The sequence below is a fragment of the Aphis gossypii genome, chromosome 2 (genome assembly GCF_020184175.1).
Source record: "Aphis gossypii isolate Hap1 chromosome 2, ASM2018417v2, whole genome shotgun sequence".
In the NCBI taxonomy this organism is placed as follows: domain Eukaryota; kingdom Metazoa; phylum Arthropoda; class Insecta; order Hemiptera; family Aphididae; genus Aphis; species Aphis gossypii.
In genome coordinates this window covers 45745895-45769228 of record NC_065531.1, presented here as the reverse complement: position 1 = coordinate 45769228, position 23334 = coordinate 45745895, and the positions used below count along the sequence as shown (strand labels likewise).

Genomic DNA, 23334 nt, shown 5'->3' with positions numbered 1-23334 from the left:
CTAGAAACGCGCCGCATCGATTGCGATCACCGGTGGTTTTCAAATTTAATACAAGCCGACGGGCCGTACGAGCGGCGTGTCCGGTTCTCCAGAGATTGTGCAGTCTAAATCGAACTCGATTTATTATTATTTATTTATACTCAGGCGCACGCACGCCGTAATATTGTTATAACGTCGGCAGTCTCAGCTATATGCGCATATATAGTACGTAAAAATACATATATTTTATAGGTATATGTGTGTATAGTGTCGACGGCCGCGGTGGACGGTGGTTATTAAATTTTTGGAGATGACTCGGCGCAGGTACAACTATATATACGAGCTGACCGGTGGAGGTACATAACAATATATTTTTTATTAATAAAAAGCCCTCGACGGGAAGGCCATTCTGGGACGAATACTGCGACAGATGACTATAAAAAGTACAATAAAAAAACTGGCTGTATACGTACTGTAATAACTATAATAAGAAATGTTATAACTCGTTAGTTTTTAGGCTGCATGTGGTACGGAAAATATGCGAGTGTGGGGAAAACGGATTTTAAAAATGTGTAATGATACTTTTTTTTTGAAATAATAATATAAATTTTAATCCTTGAACGATAATATAATAATACTTGATATTTTAAAAAATATTTATTTTATCAGTTATAAATTACTACTCTATTACTATTTTTTTTTTTTTTTATGAAACTGTTTATTTTTCATTTATTTTTATATATTTTTGTTGTTTTTGATGTTTAATTTTATTGTAAATAAATAACTCTACTGTGTAGAATGGGAAAAGGTAGTCATGTTTGAAAATAGTGTGTTGTATATGAAACTTTATGACAAAACTATAATGACTGATTGATATACTACAAAAAATACAATATAAGTTTGAACATAACAAGGTTTAGGTTTGGGTTGAATTATTATGAAACAAGTACAACCACTCCTGATAAAGAGCTTCTTCACACGGCCCATTTAACATTTAATATTTCATTTTTTATTTAATGCTAATTTGACAGTTGTAATTTGTATAATTATATTGAACATGTTATATATGTAATATGGAATATGGATAGGATATAATATTATAAACAAATTAGTATAAAATCGTGGCCAAACTCCTAATTTTGATGGTTGATCCATCCTTCACCCTTTAAATATGCCACCGCAAATTACTGAAAAACTATAATATTTATACGGCAGTAAACGGCGTGTTTATTAGCGAAATAGCGACCGCTAGTCGACAGTGTCGTGTTGTTATGATAATAATAAAAATAATAATAATATTATTATCGTACTCTCAGACGTGTTAATGGATCGTGATATTATCCCAAGGCTGCCGTGATTTAATAACGGAATTGGCCCGCGTACCAACATTTATATATATACCCGTATTGTATATTATGTTATATGTATAAAAAAATATCAGCAGCGGTTTCTACATACCAAAAAACGACTCGCTCGAGGGCTGCTGCTGTTGCTCGTGCAGGATTCTACACTGCGGCGGCCGTCACTGTATATATATATATATATCATAGTATCGGGATAAATGTCATAAGATCACGTTCAGTAAAAGACCTCCGCGGGGCACTGTACGAGCTGTTGCTGCAGATGTAGTCATTTTATATCGAAATCATTTCGCGTATACTAAAATATAGGTAATATAATATAATATGTATATGTGTAGCATATTATATGCAATACGTATGCACTATGCGTGAATTATTATCGAGTTTGCGAAATTGATATCAAAAATATTACGGCTCAAATCATATTTATACATAAATATTAATAATATTATGATAATGTCGATTTTAAAGTTCAACGTACTTTCAAATTCCAAACATAAAATAATAATATATATAATATATTAAATAGCAATACGAATTTAACTATAATGGAGTATTCAGTATGTATATAATATAAAATATATAAATTATATATTTTCTTAAATAATCGATTTAAACCCAAAGTCGGGGCGTTAATTGCGAAAGATTGAAGACAAGACATAGTGATTTTTAAAATTGAACCACGCGCAATACACGTTTATTAAAATATTATAATATTCCAATTAAAATATACGTGCCATGCAGAAATAAAATATTTCAAAATTAAATACCTATACTATAGTGTATACTAGTGGTGTTTCAGGTTTTTCAACGTTTTTTTAGAGACCTGATTTAGTGTCATAAATATAATTTTTTTATCGGTCACCATTATTATATCAATATTTCAACTCAAATATTATTTGGTATAGGAAGAAAACAAAATATTTTTACAGATGAATACACTGTCAAACGTTCATTTAATTCACCGTATTATTATAAAACGTAATAAAAATGTGTAAATTATTTATAAATTATAATATACTAGTATGATATTAAATATATATTTAATGGCAGGATGAAAATCTGATGGTGGGTCCGTTTGAACTATTTGAACTGGTTCGCATATATTATAGGCTCAACCATACCATTGTCAGTTTAAATATATTTAAATGCCTGTATATCATACAAATGTTTTTAAATTAGATTAAATGTAATTTAAAATGTTTGTATTTAATTTTATTCGTATCAATTGTCAACGATACGATGACAAATACAATACAAAAGATACAATACAATATCACGCCAGCAATCTATAAAAAATACTTATGTATACGATGTAGTAATAATATTATAATAGCCAATAGAGCAGTGATCTTCAACCTTTTTAACAATGCGGCACACTTCAACTCTTACAAAATTTTTGCGGCACACCAATACATAGTAATATAATATCATCGATTATCGATAATAATATCGGTAAACCGACATGGGTACTGCTAAAACTATTAATAGATTTTTCACCAGTCGAGGACCACTGCAATAGAGTATAATAATACATTATAACAGTCGCAGATTATTATAATAGTGTCGTAGTGACTAGTTTACCGCATAGAGGTGATCTGTTTCCTTTTGCGTACTCGGTCGGCGCTACGTTCGTCCGTCGGTCGCTTTTTACTTCCGATCTCCTAGTCCTGCTCGTCGCCGGAGTCGACGTCCATTCGACGATGCTCGTGCGGCGCAACATATAATGTTATATTATCCTATATAATATTATTACGACCTAACGACATATTGTACGAATATTACGTCGTAAGACGTACGAGAGTACATATGGACATATGGTACCTATATAATACATAATATCTATACGGGCTACGACATGACTTCACTGAGCAGCGAGACCGACGTGATACGAACGCGCATACACGCGATTTTATCACGGGTTTCCTGCGCCGATGTTACAATAATCCGACGACGATATATCTCCAGGGCTTGTCGTAGTGGATAATAATATATCGCCCATGTGCGCCCGTTTTTTAATCAACGACACAAAAAACTCGCGCACACACGCGCTATAAATGTTTAATAATAATAATATGGCGAACGGTGCGGTAATACAACTCGCGCGATCGTATCGGACGTTATTGCGATCGGGGCACGCCACACGCATAATATACGGCCGTGCGTACATTTATATATTTTTTTTCTACATTATTATATATTATTATGCGCGGCGATTGCGCAATGAGCTCGCGCGCGCGCGCGCGCGAGCGCCCGTTCGGTCGGTGTCGTTTATGTATATCTATACTTTGCAACCTCGTTAAGTCGTAGGTACGCATAATCGCGTGTTAATGTGGCTCGTGAGACTAAATAAACCCAAAGGTAATTGTTTTTGGATTTAGGTTGAGAGTCGGAAAACACACACACACACGCACACACAAACTCGCGCGAGCATTACTATTCTCAGCGTATACCTACAACTAAAAGCGTATATCATTATTCGACGTACGCGTGTAACAAAACATAGTAAAACGTACAGATGGCATTTGGACGATCAGTTTCTACGTTATTCTGTAAAATTATGCTCACTAAGGGTGCCTAACAGTAGTTTTCAAATTGAATTGATTAATTGAAAATTCTAGTATAATAAACATATCAATGTAATAGCGTCTTATAATTTGTAAACTTTTTTTGAGTAGGTATCTCATAAAATACTGAGATATGATTATCTTCTAATATTTTAGCTATTACTATAATATAATATACCTATTGTTATCCTACTATAATTTCTTAAAGTAAAATAATTTGGAATCTAATTAATCACATTTGGACTTAAAAATAATACATCGTTTCATATTCTCATCTGATCTTCAAAAAATCATTGTCTTAACATTTTAAAGTAAAAGAAAACTAGTTCTCATTTTAAAAATATACATATATTTATACATTGTGTTGTTACTTTAAGATATAAATATCTAAGTACTTAATAATTTTTTTTGTTTACATACTTACTTAAAAGTTTCGAAAGTCAGAAAATAAGCAAATGCATAATTAGCCAAAAGAATGAGCATGTATTATAAATCACTGTATGGTATTATTTTATTATTCTAAATACTATATGTATATTAACATAAAATATGCACAAAGTTAAGATTCAGTGGTAGTCAAATTCTGCAGTAGTGTCGTGGGTCACATCAAAGTACATGTTGACTTTATAGTTATGAAAGCTGTTTTAATAAAAAAAATTAATCTATAGTAAAATTGTTGTAGTAGTCATAAGTAACTATAATATTTATTTATAGAAGATAATTATTTCAACGTATTCTAAATTGATTCATATTTATACACGTTTACAGCTAGAAGATAACATTTTTCATTAAAAGTTTTTTTTTATCTTAACTGTATTATTCTTTGCATAGATACTTAAATATTATTGTGTTCATGTATACAACTAAACAATGTTAAAAATAGTTCAATAAGATTCATGTACTTGTGTCTAAATTTTAATTTTAATCAATAATAATATGTTTAATTTACTTTAAAGTATTTTCCTATTTTTAAGTCACTAGCAATTACCTATATATTACGTTAATAGTAAAACTTCAGTAATTGATGTTTAGATTGATAATGTAAAAATGTAATTGAGAATTAATTATTAATCAGTATTGACTTTTAATCACTATTTTAGCTGTTTAGATTTATAGTAAAATATAGTTAATGGTTTAGTATAGGAAACTAAAGTACTAACGAATTAGTATTTTGGATAAGGATGTATAAACATTAATCAATTAGGATTTTTGTTGGCCTACGAATTTCATGAAAATGATTTATAATTCACAGATCATATAGTTAAGCATAAGGCCCATTTAGTAACATCTGCTTAAAGTGGAACATCATAATTTCAATTAAAAAAAGGATATGACATTTTTTAAACATTGTCCTGAGAAGTGTTATTTTTACAAAAAAAAAAAAATAATAATAATAATAATGTTTGATAATAAATACTTGGTTGTAAAATAAATGAGTTCTCTTAGTGATTCACAATCTATAACATTATACGATCACAAACGACAAAACCTGCTATAACATATAAAACATTTTCAACGATGACTATTTATATGCTATTTATAAACACTATTAAGCGTTAAGTAACTTTGTACGTAAAAACATAAACTCATAAAATAAATTAGAGTATACAGTAGAAACGTAATATAGATAGATTAAAATATCGATCATTAACTGTTGCTACACTCGTTATAGTATAGGTATCCAAAAGGTATATTATACTTTTTATGTATTTAAGTTGTTACAAGTCATATAAATTGAGCTATCAATGGTAAATCAATGATAAACCAATGGAAACCGAACGCACTTACAATAATTATACTTCTTAGTGATTTTATACACGTTCTCTGCTATGGATTCTGGAATATTAACGTTTGCAACGATAAAATGTAATTTATAAACTACGAAAAAATGCATTAATAAAGATATATATATATATATGTGTGTTTAATATAATGAGTTTTCAAGGCATGAATCTCAAAAGGAAACCGGTCGGGACGATTGTTTAATCGAGTTTGCACCTCGTTCGGGATGGTCATAATAAACGTCACATTCAATCAAGTGGCTGTGGGCGTGAGGAAACGATTCTTATATAGTACAATGGTGTAACTGCTCGACAAAACTGCACGTAGGAGTGATGTGATAATCGCTTGACGAATTCCTCGTGTTCCTGCATATACAATGCACGTAATAATATTATATATTACGTGTATTGTATAATACGAACAATACAGTGAATCGTCTGTTGCTAAAAAAAATGTTCCTCTACGCGCGGTCAGAAGCGAGTAGGTACGTATAAAACAAATGTTTTTTTGCGTAGTGATTTGCACGGAAAATCACCGTAGACCGGACTTAGACCGAGGCAATATTTTCAATATGTCATATATGATACGGGTAGTTATTACTGTACGCATACATGATATTATAATGCATCATAATTATATTATATTATATAATATTATTTATTATAATACGGGATAGCATCAATCGTCCGGGGTTGTTCAGTCTTTGGACGCGTAACAGACAGCCCGCGTTCATTGTGTATCTACTCTCTTATAATATACAGTAATAATAAAGACCTGGTGTTAGTAGACTATAATTTATAATACACATGATCGTGTGTTTAATATAAAATTAGTATGTATACTAGAGGTGAGATCATGCTCAACGCTGACGAGGTTAATCAGAAATAAAAACAATGAAACTAATGCAGAACTGCGCATAAAAAACGCACATCGAATAACCCTGGCCGCCCTCTCAGACAAAACGACACAACAGAAACGGATGAACGGGGAGCACGTGTGGGTGACGGTGGGCTTTCACTCTTTGTGAATTTTTTCCCTACCCAAGGCCATCACGGCAGGACAAACTTTCGATTGGATCGTCGGCGGAGTCTAGAAAAGGAAAAATATCTATTGTTTATCAATAGAGCATAACAATGTGTTTAAAAAACGGTTCGAGATCAATTCAGAAGTGTCAGGGCTTCATAAAATAAAGTAGGTAATGAACTATAGCTAGGCACTGTGGCGAGAGTATAAAAGTTTAACACTATGTACAATATTTATACAAATATTTAAACAACACTCATGGGTAATAAACAATAGAACACATTCTAGAAAGAGTTCTAAGAATTTCTGAGTTGAAAAAGAAAAGAAATAACCAAATGAGTATAACAAATTTTAGCCATTAATTCTAATATGCGTGTCATAAGTGAAAAAACATAAATAAAAATACAAGGATAAAATTAATAGAATCAACAATTCGAATAGAACATCGATTTTGTAAAAAAAATATTTTAATTTTATACTTGACGTAATTACTATCGGGTAATAATACAATATGCATACAAGTTATGGGCAGTTATATTATTATTGTATATTCATGACTTAAGTAACATAAAAAAGTAGAAACAATGGTAGCTAGTGAGCTGTGATTATAATTTTTTTCTAGACTAGATAATTTTAAAATCTTTTCATATACAATAATTGATCAATAATACAATATGCAAATATTAGTAATCTTAATATTATAGTAATCTTCGCTAATCCCACATTATATTATTAGTGCAATACGGTGTTATGGTATAATATTTGTATTGTATTGTAACTTGGCGGTAAGTAAAAGAAAAAAAAAACAGTAAAAATGGTTTGCAATCACCTCGGATCTCTTGTCTACGATGATGACGTAGAGTATAAATAAAAAAATATTATTCTGCGTTCAACTGGAAATAATGAAACCGGTCTAGTAACGCAGAGAAGAACTTTTAGGTATAGATTAAAAACAATTTATTGCATATATGATGTAGGTACCTACATTATACTTATAGATAATATACTGCTAATGTCCCGTGCAGATCGGGGTAACTTCGGGAGTTAAAATAAAAAAAAAAAAAATGATACTATCACGCGATAGTTGCACGGTAACATTTATCGAAGACGTATATCTGTGCGTCTGGTCAGGTACACATAACCTAGTCGTATTGTATACGCCAAAAACCATAGTAATCGTCATCGTCATCCCAATTCCATAACCGTAAATCATAGTATCATCCATCGGTCATCTATTATATAATGTGCATGATGCTGTGTATAATAGGTAATGTTTAATAATATGTATTATTATTAAATAGTCACTGCACGCAGCGGCTTCGAGATAACACTGCGGATGACGGGTAATAATAATCCAGTTTGGTCGACGCTGGGACCGGATTCCCGGGTAATTGCCGATTAACGGACACGGCGGTCGTAATTAAAATCGCCGCGAAATTAGACGGCTAAACATATGCGTGCTCGAGCTCGACGGCACACACACACACACACATTACGTATATCATTATTATTATGCATACGGTTGCGAGATAAATATTAACAATAATTAATAATAATGTGATGTCCGGACAAGTGCGTTGCTCTCGATAATAATATTGTTGTTATCATAATATACGGTCGTGCGATTTATACAACTCGGACGCAAAAAAAAAAAAAATGGAAATTTAAGACTGAGCAAAAAGAAAAAAAATATCCTCGGACGCGGCGTCATTCGCCACCGCGTCGGCTGATTATATATATATATATATAATATAACACGCGGCGGCGTGTAAAAGCCGTCGCCGCCGCTAATGAAGAGCGGATTCTTCTGCGGCCGTCGAGCTTTGGTCAGCGTGCGTCGATTCTCGGTATACAAATAAGAAAAAAAAACGGACGTCGAGCAGAAAGAAAGAAAGAGGGAGAGAGATGGAATGAAAATGTGTACAAAATAAATACCGCAGCAGCAGCAGCACTCCCCGGCACATTCTGAGGTAAACGGGGCTAATTAATTGAACGCACGTTTTCATCAATGCGGCCGTACACACGTACACATATATATAATACCTATGGAGAAATATATACTTACACGTCGTCGTAGTCGTAGACCGTAGTTGTCTAATAGGTAATTGAACCGAAAGCGGCGCTTTTACCGTTTGATCGCGACGACGACGTTGACGACGGCGCGCGCCGTCTCGAAGAAAATGCGTACGGAAATTTTCGGATCTTGCCTCGATGACAGGCTATAATTTTATACGGCCGACTCTCGGAGGACCTCGATAACTCGAAATTCTGGATATTTCAAATTAATAAAATCCTCTTTTAAACCGCCATAACATTTAATGTTTAAAATATTATCTCGTTAATTCGTAAATTAATTGGATGAGTTTCCAATAACTCGAATTTTCTTGTCCGAAAATGATACTAAAAAGATTAAGTTTATCACCTTGATTATTATCTGACTCGTGAGATCCAACCGTTAACAATAATCAAGAGTTCAGTTAATTCTATTTGCACCTGTTCGTTTAACAGCGTATGTCGTGCGAGGAGTGTGTGACAGTATTAAAACACGTTATTATGGGTCAAAAATAAATTCGACAATATTATCACGTGCAGAAATGTAAACTTGCTTCAAATTTTTGAAAAAGGTGAAAAGAAATAACCATGATTCAAAGCTTAAGTCATGGGATGATTTGAAATTCTAGCGAGTACATTGACTATATTGTTGTTTAGAAAATATAACTGATATAAATGCATTAAATATTTATTACACATTGTTAACTAGGTATATTTAAAAATACAATACATTATAAATAATAGCAATATATATACACACATACATATAGTTATATAATATATATTGTATGCTTTCGTCTTTTGATCATCTCAAACTTTTTTAACATGACTATTTTTTTCCTACCGTGAACTTCGTACTACCAAGAGTGGACTATATTTGCATTTATATTGGTTTCAACACCTACGCGTTTGCACGATAATTCGTACAATCGTAAGTCCGCGTGTGTACACGTTACGTATAGCATGTAAGTAGTATATCGTCTGAGTGACGTACTACAGTCATTGCTAGTATAAATTGTTATTAAAGTCCAGTTATATATGCAAACAAAATTATTCTAAAACATGTAAATCGTATTTTAATTGTACATTGACAATTATTTCTGTAGTGGTTATTGCAAAATAGTGGTTTTTAACTATTTTTTTTTTTTTTTTTAGAAGTATGGCGCACGTTACTTTTTATGTCATAGATGATAATGCAGAAATATTCAATTAACACTTTTATATAATTCAATAATATATATGCAAAATGATTTAAGAATAAAATGTGATTATTAAAAAATGTACATTAGGTACATTATGAAACGCACAGATTTTTTATCAGAACTGTTCCGATTCCAAGTAAATTACATAAAACCATTCTGCGCGAACGTAAACAATTTCAGGTTCTGGTTTTTGTATTATAAAATATGTACGCAGAAACGTATAATGTTATAACGTTCGCAATTCGCTTAATGAACTCAACCACAGTCACTCACGGCCAGTATCCTTATAGGTAATAGTCGTGTACAAAATATATCCTATGCATTGTGTACTCGTGCCCGAATTCTGTTGTGGCACCGCGCCCGACCCAGCACCCCACGAGTACGTGGGTCACGTGGCCGTAATTAATAATATCGACATTGTGTGCGGGTGGTCGTCCTCTACTCGACATAATTTTAATTTTATATCATAATATAGCGTAATAATATTATACGGCCCGGCCTGGTCGGTATCGGCTGTTGCGGCAAAACATAACGTCGTGTACTTACGGCGGCGGTACGAGTCGATTACGATTTTCGAATGGAAACCGATTTCGATTAAGATACGAAAACGACGACGTCGCGTTATCTTCGCGGTAGCACGCGTGTACATCATAAAAGGTTAGTTTTCTACAACGGCGCAACTCGACTAAGGAATATTATAATAATATTTAAACACTGTTGCAGCGTCATGCTCGCGCCGTACTCCTCTACCTCGGGTCCCGCGGTTGAAAAATAATAATAACGTAACCCGACTCACCGGTGTGATATGTATATAATGTAAATTATAGGTGTGGAGATACTTTATTGCTGTGCAATTCATAGTGTGTAAGTGCTGCAGTTGGTATTTTGCTGAGCTATAATATTATAATTTATAATATATTCGTATTATTACACACAATAATATACCTAGTCGGAGTATTTATCTATTATTTTTTTTTTTATCACTAAACGGTGGTTTTTTGAACGTTTGTGCAATGACTTAAAATTATGTAACGAAATGAAAAAAAAATGTTCCGTCGACTTTTTTTACCTATATAATAATCGCATGCGGTTCAGGTCAGCCCTCGCGATGATATTTACACAATCGGTCACCGCTCGGCTATCATCATGATTCCTTTTCCTAATTTTATATCGCGTGACGGCCAACACAATATTATGCTATTTCAGCAGTGCAGTGGGAATGCGGGAATATGATGATCATAATAATAATATGATGATTACTTTCTGATTACGATTTTGAAGTCGTGTATAATTTTTTTTCTCTAAAATGCACATGTAATATTCTGCAGAATCCAATTTCCACCGATGTTACACGCCTGCGCACCGCGGATTATGTTTAGTTTTCGAAATTTCACCGTTATCTTAAGAACTACGGCGGTGTATAGACGACTATTTGCATACCGGACGTGGTTCGACGACGACGACGACTGCTTCGACTAGACGTCGTCGTATTATTATAATATAGGTACGTAGTAATTATAAGGTCGTCCTCGGGACATCATCCATTCATGAACAGTAAGAAAATAAAAAATAATAATGAAAAATTCAAACCACGACGAGTCCGTCGTGACATTGCGGAGGAGTAACCGCGTGGAGTCGGAAGATGGCCGCGGAAAAATAGAAAACACACGTTCTTAATGTGAAATAATCGCTGACGGGCAGACACAATATACATAATAATATAATATATTTATGCGCGAATCGAGTGTGTGTAGTACCGAACGAAGCGGCGTTCGGACCGCGGGAACGGTTACACCCGGAGGATTTAGGCACGGCATATCATAATAATATAATAATAAATATATGTGGAGAGGCGCCCGCGCAATCGTGATAAACACATGGGCTTAATGTTGTGTCGTTTACATAAAATAAGCTCTGGTCTACAATTTTGTTTTACGATTTCGGAGGCCGCCCGTGGATCAGTGCAAAATTCTCTTTATAGCTGTTACTCTTTCTCTCTTTCTCTCCCTCTCTCTTAACGTAAATCATAAACATTCATAACCGGTCATTACTATTATCATTACGCATTATTACTATACATACGATTAATATTATAATATACCTATAACATAAAATACACATACTATTGTATTTTTAGGTGAGATCAACCGTGAGCGCGCACAAAAGGGGTCACCGAGATGTAACACACCGGTGCCGCGTTCACAAACATACGTTCGTCGTGTTCTGCATTTACTTTTGTAAAACATTATATTATATACGCTGTATTAAATACATCGTAACTATAATATTAAAGGTAAAATGTGGTCGGCAAGACGATGGTTTTGTTCGAGTTAATTGCTTGAATAATATATAGGTATTACTTCCTACCCACCGGAAAACCGTGTTTAGAATTTACGGAAATCCAAACAGTCTTCACTTCCATTCAGGAACCGCCGTACCTATTATTATAACCTTAATGGTAAATTCGTTTAAACCTCCTGCACATCCTAACAATTTTTTAAACGGTTTTCCTATAATATGTTCTACTCGAAAATAAAACTATCGTGAATGGAAACGATTATATGCGAATGACAGTAGTTGTGTATAATACAGTTTTCGACACTTACCTTTGACGTGTCCATTCAAGCCGTTTTTGTTGCCGTTGGCGTAGAGGTGGCGGGTAGAGTAGGGATGTCGGTGGTTCGACGGCTGCGACGACGAGTGATTGTGGCACATAAGCCGCACGCAACTGTCCCAACACCCGCCATGCTCGTCTACACTCATCTCATTTTCATTCCTGAAAAACATAACACGCGTCATCAGTTACAAATTCATATTACATTTATAATATATGACAAAAGTATTTACGAAAACTAAAGGAATATATCATGTGAATAGTTCTGTCTGTAAAACAGTTTGACTGTTAATGTACGTGTATGTGCACTGTGAAACTGTGGGAGTGCGCGGGGCTCATATAAAACATAGATTTTGATTAGGTTCAATTTTCTTTCTTGCATACATAAAACCACCCAGGTAAACTATCTAGTATGTCTGCCGCTAAGAATAAGAAATACGATTACTTGAAGGTTTCAAAGGAATAGAAGAAATTGTACGTTTTTCGAAGGTAACAGTATCGAAATAGATAGATGTGACTACTATACCTATAGTTTAATGTAAGATCGAATAATGGAAGTGAGACAATGCTAAAACTGCGTTTATAGGAAAACAAAGGAAGAGTAAAAAATTAGATAAATTGGCAGAAAATATCAACTCGTAAAAGATTAATAAAGCGGTTTTATCCTATAACAAAAGCGACGATAAGTTGAAAAAATTAGTAACGCATTACTGCAAATTAATAATAATAATAAAAAAATAATTGGAAATCGACTATGGGACATTTTTTTTTTATAACATTGTGGCTGTATAACTCTACAAAACCGTTACTAAAACCTTCAAATTTGATTTAACATTGGTGCCTGGTGGATTGTTAAATAAAAAAAAAACGGTGTACACTACAGAATTGAAAACAGTTTTATTTTATTAAGAATTTCCACAGCAATAATGAACTATACGCTATGAGCTAGTTTGACAAACCTGAGCAGCTATACATAACCTTAGATAGAACCTAACCCTAGATAGAAGTAATCGATAACGGTTGTGTATTAGTGTTGTTTATATTCAATTAGAAGATTCCGTTATAACATTGTATCTATACCTATTTATTAAGATATAGTAATTTGTTTAAGTAAGTATTCTAACATTAAACATATGAAGTACAGTATTGAATGCAATGTGTGTACCGTGTACCTACAGTAATAGTTATCATAAAGAAAATCACGATAAAAAATAATGTGATCAAAATAGTTTAATATTTAGATACTATAAAACAAGTAGATATTTTAAAAATGTCAGTCGATGGGAAAATGTTATACTAATTATTATCGAATGATATTATGATAATTAGATATTTATGTATTGATAAGTATTATATTATGTTAGAAATAAAATGAATAAATTATATTAAAACGAATAACGGGAAAATGTATAACATTTGTAAACCAATTAACAAAACATATCGTCAATGATTTAAAAATATATATCATAATTTATGTATACTTAAATTATTATACACCTATATTTTTATGGTTCATATATGAACCACTTTTACGTAACAAGCAGATCAAAATTTAAGCTTATACACACCAACACTTTCAATACTTGCTGCTCGACGCCTAATATTTTGTTAAAACATCATAAATAAATCATTAGTAACGCTTAAAATTTTATAATTTATAGGTATGTAGATTGCTAGCGAATTATATGGCTGTAGAAAATAAGGCCGATATAATAATAAAAAACATTTAACTATTTAATTGTAAGTATTTTATATACACCTAGAGCAGTGTACTGTAGTGGAACGTTTAAAAATATTACAAAAACAAATTATGATTAATTAACAATATTATATATTTGCACTGCACACAAATGTGAAATAAAAATATATATTCGACTATGACTTTGTAAAAAAATATTTAATATAAGGTACATTTCAATTATATTATATAACTAATAATTTAAATATTGTGAGTTATTGTCGTATTTGCATAGTATTTTTTTTGGCTTATTAGTTATTAAATTTTTCACTGAATAAGGTATAAGTATAAAATATAAACGCATGAGTAAAATAATACTTTTTATTCATGACATCATTAGTAATTTTTTTAATTTTATAAATTTTCGATAGTTATTGACTAAGAATATAAAACAAAAATACGTAAATAATTATACTTTTCAATCAAAAAATTATTTATTAATAATTATTTTATTTGTTTAATATTCATATTAGCGTTAAAAGTGTTGAAATATAGTTTAAGTATATTTTTAGTACTTTTTTAGCATTTTCCCAATTCTGAGAAAACCGCGATGGAAATAAATAAATACATGATCAATGCTAATGCATATTATATAATATTTATTATACGAAACAGACCTATAAACAAACATAATGTTCAAGAAATAACACACGTCGATATATATTTTTGTTTAGATAATATATGTATAGAGGCACCCATACTGTATATTATTATTTGTGTGCCCGCTGAAACACATGAACCTGTTGATAATTTACGATCCATTATAAATGCAATACATTAGCGGGTACCAGCAGCGCTGCCTGCAACATGTGAAAATATGCAAAGTGAAATGTATTCCATATTTAGTCTAGTAGTAGTATAACAACGTGTAACAAATTTGTACTTGACGCTGCAATAATACTCCTGCTGCAGCAAAGGTCAACCAATATATGGACTAATTGCAGATGAACGAACTCCCCCCCCTACCCTGAACTGAATGAATTCAATTAATTGCTATACAATAAAGAAAGGAGGTGCCTATAATTATTTATCTCTCGATCGCATTCAGACTGTTCATTAACGATGCCCACTGATGACTAATGATCGAAAAATAAAACCTATTGTGATTTCATCTTTGAGGCAAAAAAACATATTACGTGTGTTATAACTTACAGTCGTTTCTTTGGCTTAGAAAAATGTGTTTAAAGTCGAGTTTGACTTTGGAATTCGTTACTGTTTCTAATCTTTAATGATAATAAGTATCTATCTTATAAAAAACTAAAATAAATTCAAGGTGACAAGAAAAAAAAAATTAATTTAACTATTATATTTATATTATTGAAATGTCAAATATACAACTCTCTATAATATAATATCTCACTCTCTATGTAAGTATATAGGTATCGTATAATATATTGACTCAATATACATCATATACCATTTTTTTTTTAAACAACTTTATTGTAGATTATATGGACATGGTTTATATTTTTAAAACTATTTCGAAGGCTTGTCATAAATTCGTCATATTGTATTACAAATCGAGGATATAAAAATTAATGTTTATAATGTGGGTAACGAAAACATTTTTTTTTAATTTTAAAATACAGAGCAGACTAAATTTTCAAGGAATCAATTTTTTACAAAATCGTTGTACAATCGCAATTGGTAAAATAATGTGGTGAGACCAACAATATAATAAAACTACAGAAAGTACAAATAAAAAATACAGATTTAAAAAACGTATATTGGGCACTTTTTTTTAGCTTGTATGCACGTACTTTATAAAAACAAAATACTTAACGAATGTTTATTTTAAAATACATTTAATTGTACGATTCTTCTTGTGGCCTCTACAAAACAAATTTTAATCTTTTTACTTCATTGTACTTGTGTCCTACATTAAATTATGCACAGCATAATATAGTGTTTTGAAGTCTGTAAGGTCATATATGATGACTTGGAAAAAAAACAAAACACCACAATTAATGTACAATATATGAGTTATAATATAGTGAGACGTAATAAGCTACTTGTTCAAAGATTTTTATCGCATAATATCTTGTATACAAATAATAATAAAAAACCACCCACGAATATAAAAACTTTAAAATCATTCCGGTGACATGATGTTATTACGTCCGACTCTTGAGTCATAATCTTAATATGTTATGTGTGCCTAAAATACGTAAAATCATTAACCAGATGAGACACAATACTTATTTATGCAAAAATATCTATGAAAAAAACGTCAATTAATGACGTTTAAAATTTAAAAACCACAAAACGCGTTCATTTTTTTTCTTTATTATTATTAACGGAAAGTGTGTTATATTTAGTTAGAATAGTTTTAAAAAATAGATAATTTAGATTTTATGAGTTGAATTTTAAATGCCTTAATCAAGACTATTTTAAAATATAAATTTTGGAAAGTAGGTTAATATAATAATATTAGGTATGTACTGGACTATAAAATTGTAAGTATAATGAACATGTGCAGATAAAATTAAACTCATGGATCACACAATATAAAACGGCGAAATGTCGAAAAGACGAGTAAGCTACAACTAGTGAGCTGACACTATTATTATTTTATTACTATGCTTACTATTATACTACATAAAAGTTGAAATAGCTTTGTGCATTTTGGTCGATCATTTATTCATTAATCGTTGGTAGAATTGATGTACTATACAAGACAGTGTGATCCTCAATTTGTATACAGTAGTGATGATGACATAATAGAAGTAATCATACTTGCATTGAAATTCAAAACAAAAAAAAAAACAAATAGAAGCACTCGATAAGTTAAAATCAAACAGGAAACTACTGTACAAATATAATGTTAATATAGTATATATTTTATCAGGCATAATTGCCATTTCTGGCTGATGCTATAGGTTTTGTGTATATAGTATTAGTTGATATTCGAAAGCGTTTACGGTTGGAAGGGTACGCAGCGAGACGTGTGTGCGAAGGGTAAAACAAAAAATAAAACCCAAAAAACCGTACAAACAACGTGGTGTTATTGTTATTGCAGTGAGAAGGGGCAACAACGACTGGAAAAAAAATGTTTTTCCTAAAAAAAAAAGCGGTGGCACGCACGACTGCAATGCCGGAAGTGACGGAGCGAACCCTGTACGCGAGACGTACAGCGGCCACAACAGCTGACTGTGGCACCAGCAACACTAGCTACCTATATAATGTATAATAATTTATTATTATTTATTACTGTCGCCGTAACATCAGTTTGGTTAGGAGAAGCGCGTGCCGGCAGGTGTCGAGCGTATAGTATTATTACAACCTGTATAGTGTACCTATATAAGTATAAAATATCTCATAAATTATAATGTGCTCGCACTGCAGTCCCTCAAATTTCGACTTTAATCGCCCTTAAACAACAGAACCAAGTCAATCACTTTATAGAAATGAAAAAATACTCTCATTATTATTATTTTTTATTTGAGTACCTAATTGAAAAACTAAATTCATCAAATTTTTCATATTTTTCACATTTTTTAGTATTTTGGTTAACATAATACAAAATTTAGATGTTTTCAGGTACAGAGATGGACATAATATTATATTTTATGCATAATGCCTCTTTATATCTAATAATATATATCATATCTTATTATAATATTTTAACAGCTTGTGCCCGTCTATCCACTTATCGTTTTTCTGCACCATGTCATTCTATTCTACGAGTATAAAAAAGTTTTTAAATATATTATAATTTCGTTGCATTGGCAATCAGTATTAAAGATATTTTCAAATTTAAGATGAATGAGAGAGACTTCAGTCATCAAATAAGAGAAGACAACATTACCAAAAAAAAAATAAATAAAATATTTATAAATATAAGAAAAACTGAGAATAGAATTAACGATAACTATAGAGAAAAATGCTTGAGATCTAATAAATATCTGTTGACACCACAAAAAAGTTAAGCTCCCTGAACACATACGTAACCATGGAAATCAACAAACTTATAATTATTGTACAGCGATATTGACTTAAATAATAAATCTTTTAGGCAATGTCAAATGAGATATTAATTTTTAGCTCTCAATAAAAAAAGATTGGTGTTAGTGAGCGAGGTAAGTAAAGGATTAAGTCCCTTATAGATTACAACAAAAAATGCTATAATATAGTACGTACAACTACCCCAACTACAGCATAAGATATAATATTATAATATAATCGTGTTCCTACCAATACGAGCCATTTAGTCGTTTAGTGATCAAGTTATTTTTAGCCAAAAATCATATGTTTTGTGGACTTGTGATCAAACAGGTTTTTTGGTTAAAATAAAATTTACTTACAAATGATAATAAGTAAGATAGTATACAAGATAAAATAAAAATACGCTTAAAAGATGTGCAGAAAAAGCTCAACGTAGAAGATTTAGGTTATGATTTTTTGGAGTATTTGAGAAAAATAGCCCAAAATTTAAAATCTTATTTTTATTAACTATCTACACAATATAATAGCTTAGTTAATTATTTTTTGCACTTTAAACTTATCATTTTTTTATATTTATATTTTTGCTTTTATGTATTTTCGATACCTATTAATTTATTTCAATTATGTAACATTTCGATCATTTAAATATTCGATATAATGTTTTTTTTATCAAAATTAATATATTCGATCAAATAAAATTTCAACCACTAAACTTTCAGCCACTAAAGATCAGATTACCTCCACCCATGCATACCTATATATACATTATATATTGTGATGTAATGCGTGTAAACAATATATTCGGAATGTGTCACCAAGAGTCAAAAAAACATTATCGAATGTGTAATTTTCTGGGAAAATCGTCAATAATCTTCAGAGAACACGACATTTTGTGAATTGTATCGTTTCGTTCGCAAGTATCATAATAACGTGGTTACTGGTCGCACCTAAACATAATAAGGGGGCCCCGCACGTAGTACTGGAGGAATAATATTATGACGGCGAAATAATAAATAAAACGAATAGGTAAATAAATAGTTATGGACTGGACCAGTTTTTATTATTTTTTCCCGCGGGCTCACGTTATGAGAGTCCGTGCCGGCCCCGCCACGGAGCTATCACTTGTACACGCCTGCGGTGAATTTCGATGTCTGAACTCAAAACAGACGTTTTGCGCACGACCGTTTGATATTAATCAACAGATGCGCATAGGTAAGTCTCAAATAGGGACGGTGGAGGATCGATGAACGAAAAAAACATGGTAAGGAACTGTACGGATGGTACATAAAAATATGTTCCACCTATACAACAATAGACAGTATACAAATAAAACACTTTTAGTATTAAAAAGTGGTAATCACGACTATTTATAAAATATTATGAGTATTGTTAGAAATCAACTAATAATGTCATATTTTATGTTAACTATTAAATCATTTTATAATCGAGAATATGTCTTTTAAACAGTATATACTTTAATAATTAAAGTACAACTTCAGTGTTTGTATAGCACATCCCCTTTATCCTTTCTCCGGTCTCGAATACGAACTATAGGTAAGTATCACAATACTTCATATTATTTTTATTAGTTGTACTATTCAAATAGACATAAAAATATTTTCAAAATTTATCTAAATTTACTTCAATACATTATGCACTTTATTTTCGATGTCAACTTAAAAAGTAAGTATGAATAATAATAATGACAAATTGTATAAATATTATTATATGAAAACACGCATATTGTAATTTCGACAAAAGAATTATCAAAGGCTCGTCAGATTAATATTTGTAGCTCGGCTCACCTAGCTAATTTTTGAATTAATTAATATAATATAATTACGCAAAGGCGTACAGTCACGTGCCTCAGCGGTGTAACGCGAAAAGTAACATTGGTTACTACGTATAGTTCAGTATAGACTGTGGTAAAATAAATACTAATGTGTAGCACTCACTCTTTGCCCTTGTTCTCTGCCAGTAGTGCTGACGGATTTAATCCGGACGAAGAGCGAAGACGTCCGACAATATTATATTAGACACCCCGCGCACTCGGATCCTCGAGATCTTTGCAAGTCTGACGTCCCTAATGCGCGAACACGTAGACTTTTCGGATACGGCCGAAAACTACAGTTTTTTATTATCACACGACTAGGCAATAGATTAGGTATTTTAAGCGCGCGAAAAAATTGTTCTTAATAATATTAACAATGATTTCGTATTATTCGGATCGTTTTGTACTGCTGTATCGACTACGGCGAACGAGACGACAACGCACGTTACGTTAGCAGTCGCGAGGCGCACCGACTGGTCGGCAATTTAAGAGTCACACGTGACTGCTGGTGAACCGCCACCGCCGCCGTTGATAGTGCCCCGCCGTCGCCTCAGTACCGCAGTAGAAGTACGATATTATATTATTATTACTATATAATATTATTACGTGCTCGACGCGTTGCAGTTCCGTTCTGCGGCGGACGCGGCGCCATCTGACGACAACCGATTAATGATATAACATAAACATATTATAATATAATACTATTAATGGCGAGTACCTATATCGCTCCGATTTCGTCCGTCCGTTTTAAATTTTTCATTTGTATTTCGTCTAGTGTTTTGTGTATATTATACTTTACAAACTTTCTCAACCATCTGATCTGGGCGTTAAAGACACACAAATCGGAAATTTTCGAAGAACTATTTCATATTTTTTTTTTTTTTGTTTACAATGCAGAAATTGTGCGTTGATTAATGATTTGGTCTGATTGGCCTGAAATAGCGACTGCTTAATGAACGATACAGCGAAATTTCACTACGCAAAATAAAAGTGTTGTTGCCTAGGTCAATATTAAAAATTAAAACCCCAGATGTTATCATGTTTGAACTGTTTGGAAAGTAGAAGAATTTTGAGGTAACATTGAGTCTTATTTATTTTATAATAATACACAATATATTGCAGGCAATAATGCAACATCTAAGAAATCGAAGATTTTCTCTTCTTAAAATGTGAAAATATATATTTAAACTATGATATTAACCAAGATGTGATAGTTTTAATTTAACTTTCTGGGATTTCGATACAGTGTTATAGTTTGAAAGACAGGAATAATAAAGTTATAAACTGGCATGCCGACTACGGTAGGACCACTAACACCTATTTAATTATCCAATTAACCCGTAGCCGTCAAACAGCTAGGTGCATACAATGAATTACTCCACAAAGGTTTCAAAAAATTATGTATACCAGACTGCTGCAGGTGGTCGTAACCTCGAATCGAACAACTTAAATCAAGCAGATGTGCGCTGCGTGCCGATCTACGTATAATATAATTGTCAGTGTAAGCATAATGTATAATGTTACGTGGAGTCGGAGAACAATATTGGCGTAACTAAGTGATTCAAGAATTCATGATATAATATATTCTCGTCAATGAATGGAGAGATAATATATTATTATTATTACATAATCGCAATTGGAAGACAAAAAAAACCATTTTCTCGTAAACCATTATTTTTAATTTAGATTTAGAATCACGCATAAATGTAAAAGGAAAAAGGCAAACATACAACATTCATACGATTTATCCCACTTTTGTACAATACGCCCCTAGCCCAGAAACAATTACATCCGATTTCAGATGCGAAATCAACAAAATTGAAACAAATAACTGTACACGATTTTAATCATAAAACTCGCAACCCATAACGTTTTTAACCATGTTATCAGGCGTGTACACAAAAAAATATTTTGGGGGTGGGGTTTTGGTAGTAAATTTTTATTCTTATATAATCTAACCTTTATTAAATTATTAAATTTATTAAATTTCGGGGGGGGGAGGGGTACCCTAGAAAAATTGAACCCCTATAACCCCCCCTTGTATACGCGTCTGCATGTTATAATACAAAAATGATACGAAGAGTTATCAATAACCTTCAGAATTTAGCACCTTCAGCCTCACTTATTTAATCAGAAGATAATACTCTCATTTAAATTCAACACTAGTAAGCTGGAAATGGGTGAATGTCGTGCTACGACAAAACTGAAGTCATACATTTTAACCAATCAACACTTAATTAAATGTATAATTCGATATTCGGTATTTGTTTAAATCACATTATGTTTTATACGCAAGAAAATGCCGTTGCTAATCTGGCTATCAATAATTATTATAGTTAATTGATGTTCGCACGTTTTCGTTTAAGATGTGGAATAGCCAATAAGCTTACTGGGGAGTGGGGACACCATAATAAAAAAAAACGTGCCTAATGTAATACCTCATAAACATCATGTACGATATCATTAAAGGTGGTGAATATGTTTAACGGCGACCTCATCCCAGCATTTTATAAGGTGGTCGGAGGGTAGTAGGTAGTGTATTAATTTTATTACAATTATTTCAAATATTTTTTTTAATATTATTACATGTGTTATAAATCTAAAACTTAAAAATAATTTTAAATTTTTAAATGTATATATAGGCTATGTGTACGGCCACCGGAGCACGAAAAAAAGATATAAATCTTAAATCAGTGAAATCTTTAAAAAAAATACTTGTTTATAAACATATAAGCTTACAGTTTCTTAGATAATTACATTCTTCACATTAAAATCTTCAAAGCAAATATTATCACGTAAGTCCGGTAAAATCGGTGCTCCAGAAAAATGGAATATGTAGCTGTCAATAATTAAATATTGATTTATTATTATTATTATTATTGACTATTATTATAATTAAGGTTTTGTAATTTAGTCATATTTTCAAATCAACTACTATAGATTATCTAAATATAGACAGAGACTTATATGTATACATACATACATATCTAATAATGTTTCGTCTACCTATATACACACTACGGAGTGGTGTATATCACTGTGGGACGACTCGACACGAGTTCATCATTAGCATTCATTGGTTGTCTGACCTAATGCCCGGTCACACATACGACATATATATATGTATATATATATGTATAATATAATATATATATATGTATAATATATAATATATATATACTTATACCTATCCTACTTATTAAGAATATCTGCGACAATTTGTATCAATATACTCGAATA

General features: G+C 31.8%; 1 protein-coding gene across 2 annotated transcripts in view; it reads right to left on the bottom strand.

The window, feature by feature from the left end:
* LOC114130030 (calpain-1 catalytic subunit-like) overlaps nucleotides 1-20588 on the bottom strand; it is an 84156-nt gene extending 63568 nt beyond the window's left edge. For both annotated transcript variants that reach the window (XR_007604152.1, XM_050201061.1), the window contains exons 1-2: nucleotides 20219-20588; nucleotides 12573-12742 (exon numbers count right to left, since the gene is read on the bottom strand). Coding sequence is in view for 1 of the 2 variants with exons in the window: in XM_050201061.1 (XP_050057018.1) it covers nucleotides 12573-12729 (157 nt within the window). In the remaining variant the exon portion in view is untranslated. The remainder of the gene's footprint in view (nucleotides 1-12572; nucleotides 12743-20218) is intronic.
* Nucleotides 20589-23334: the final 2746 nt, after the last annotated feature.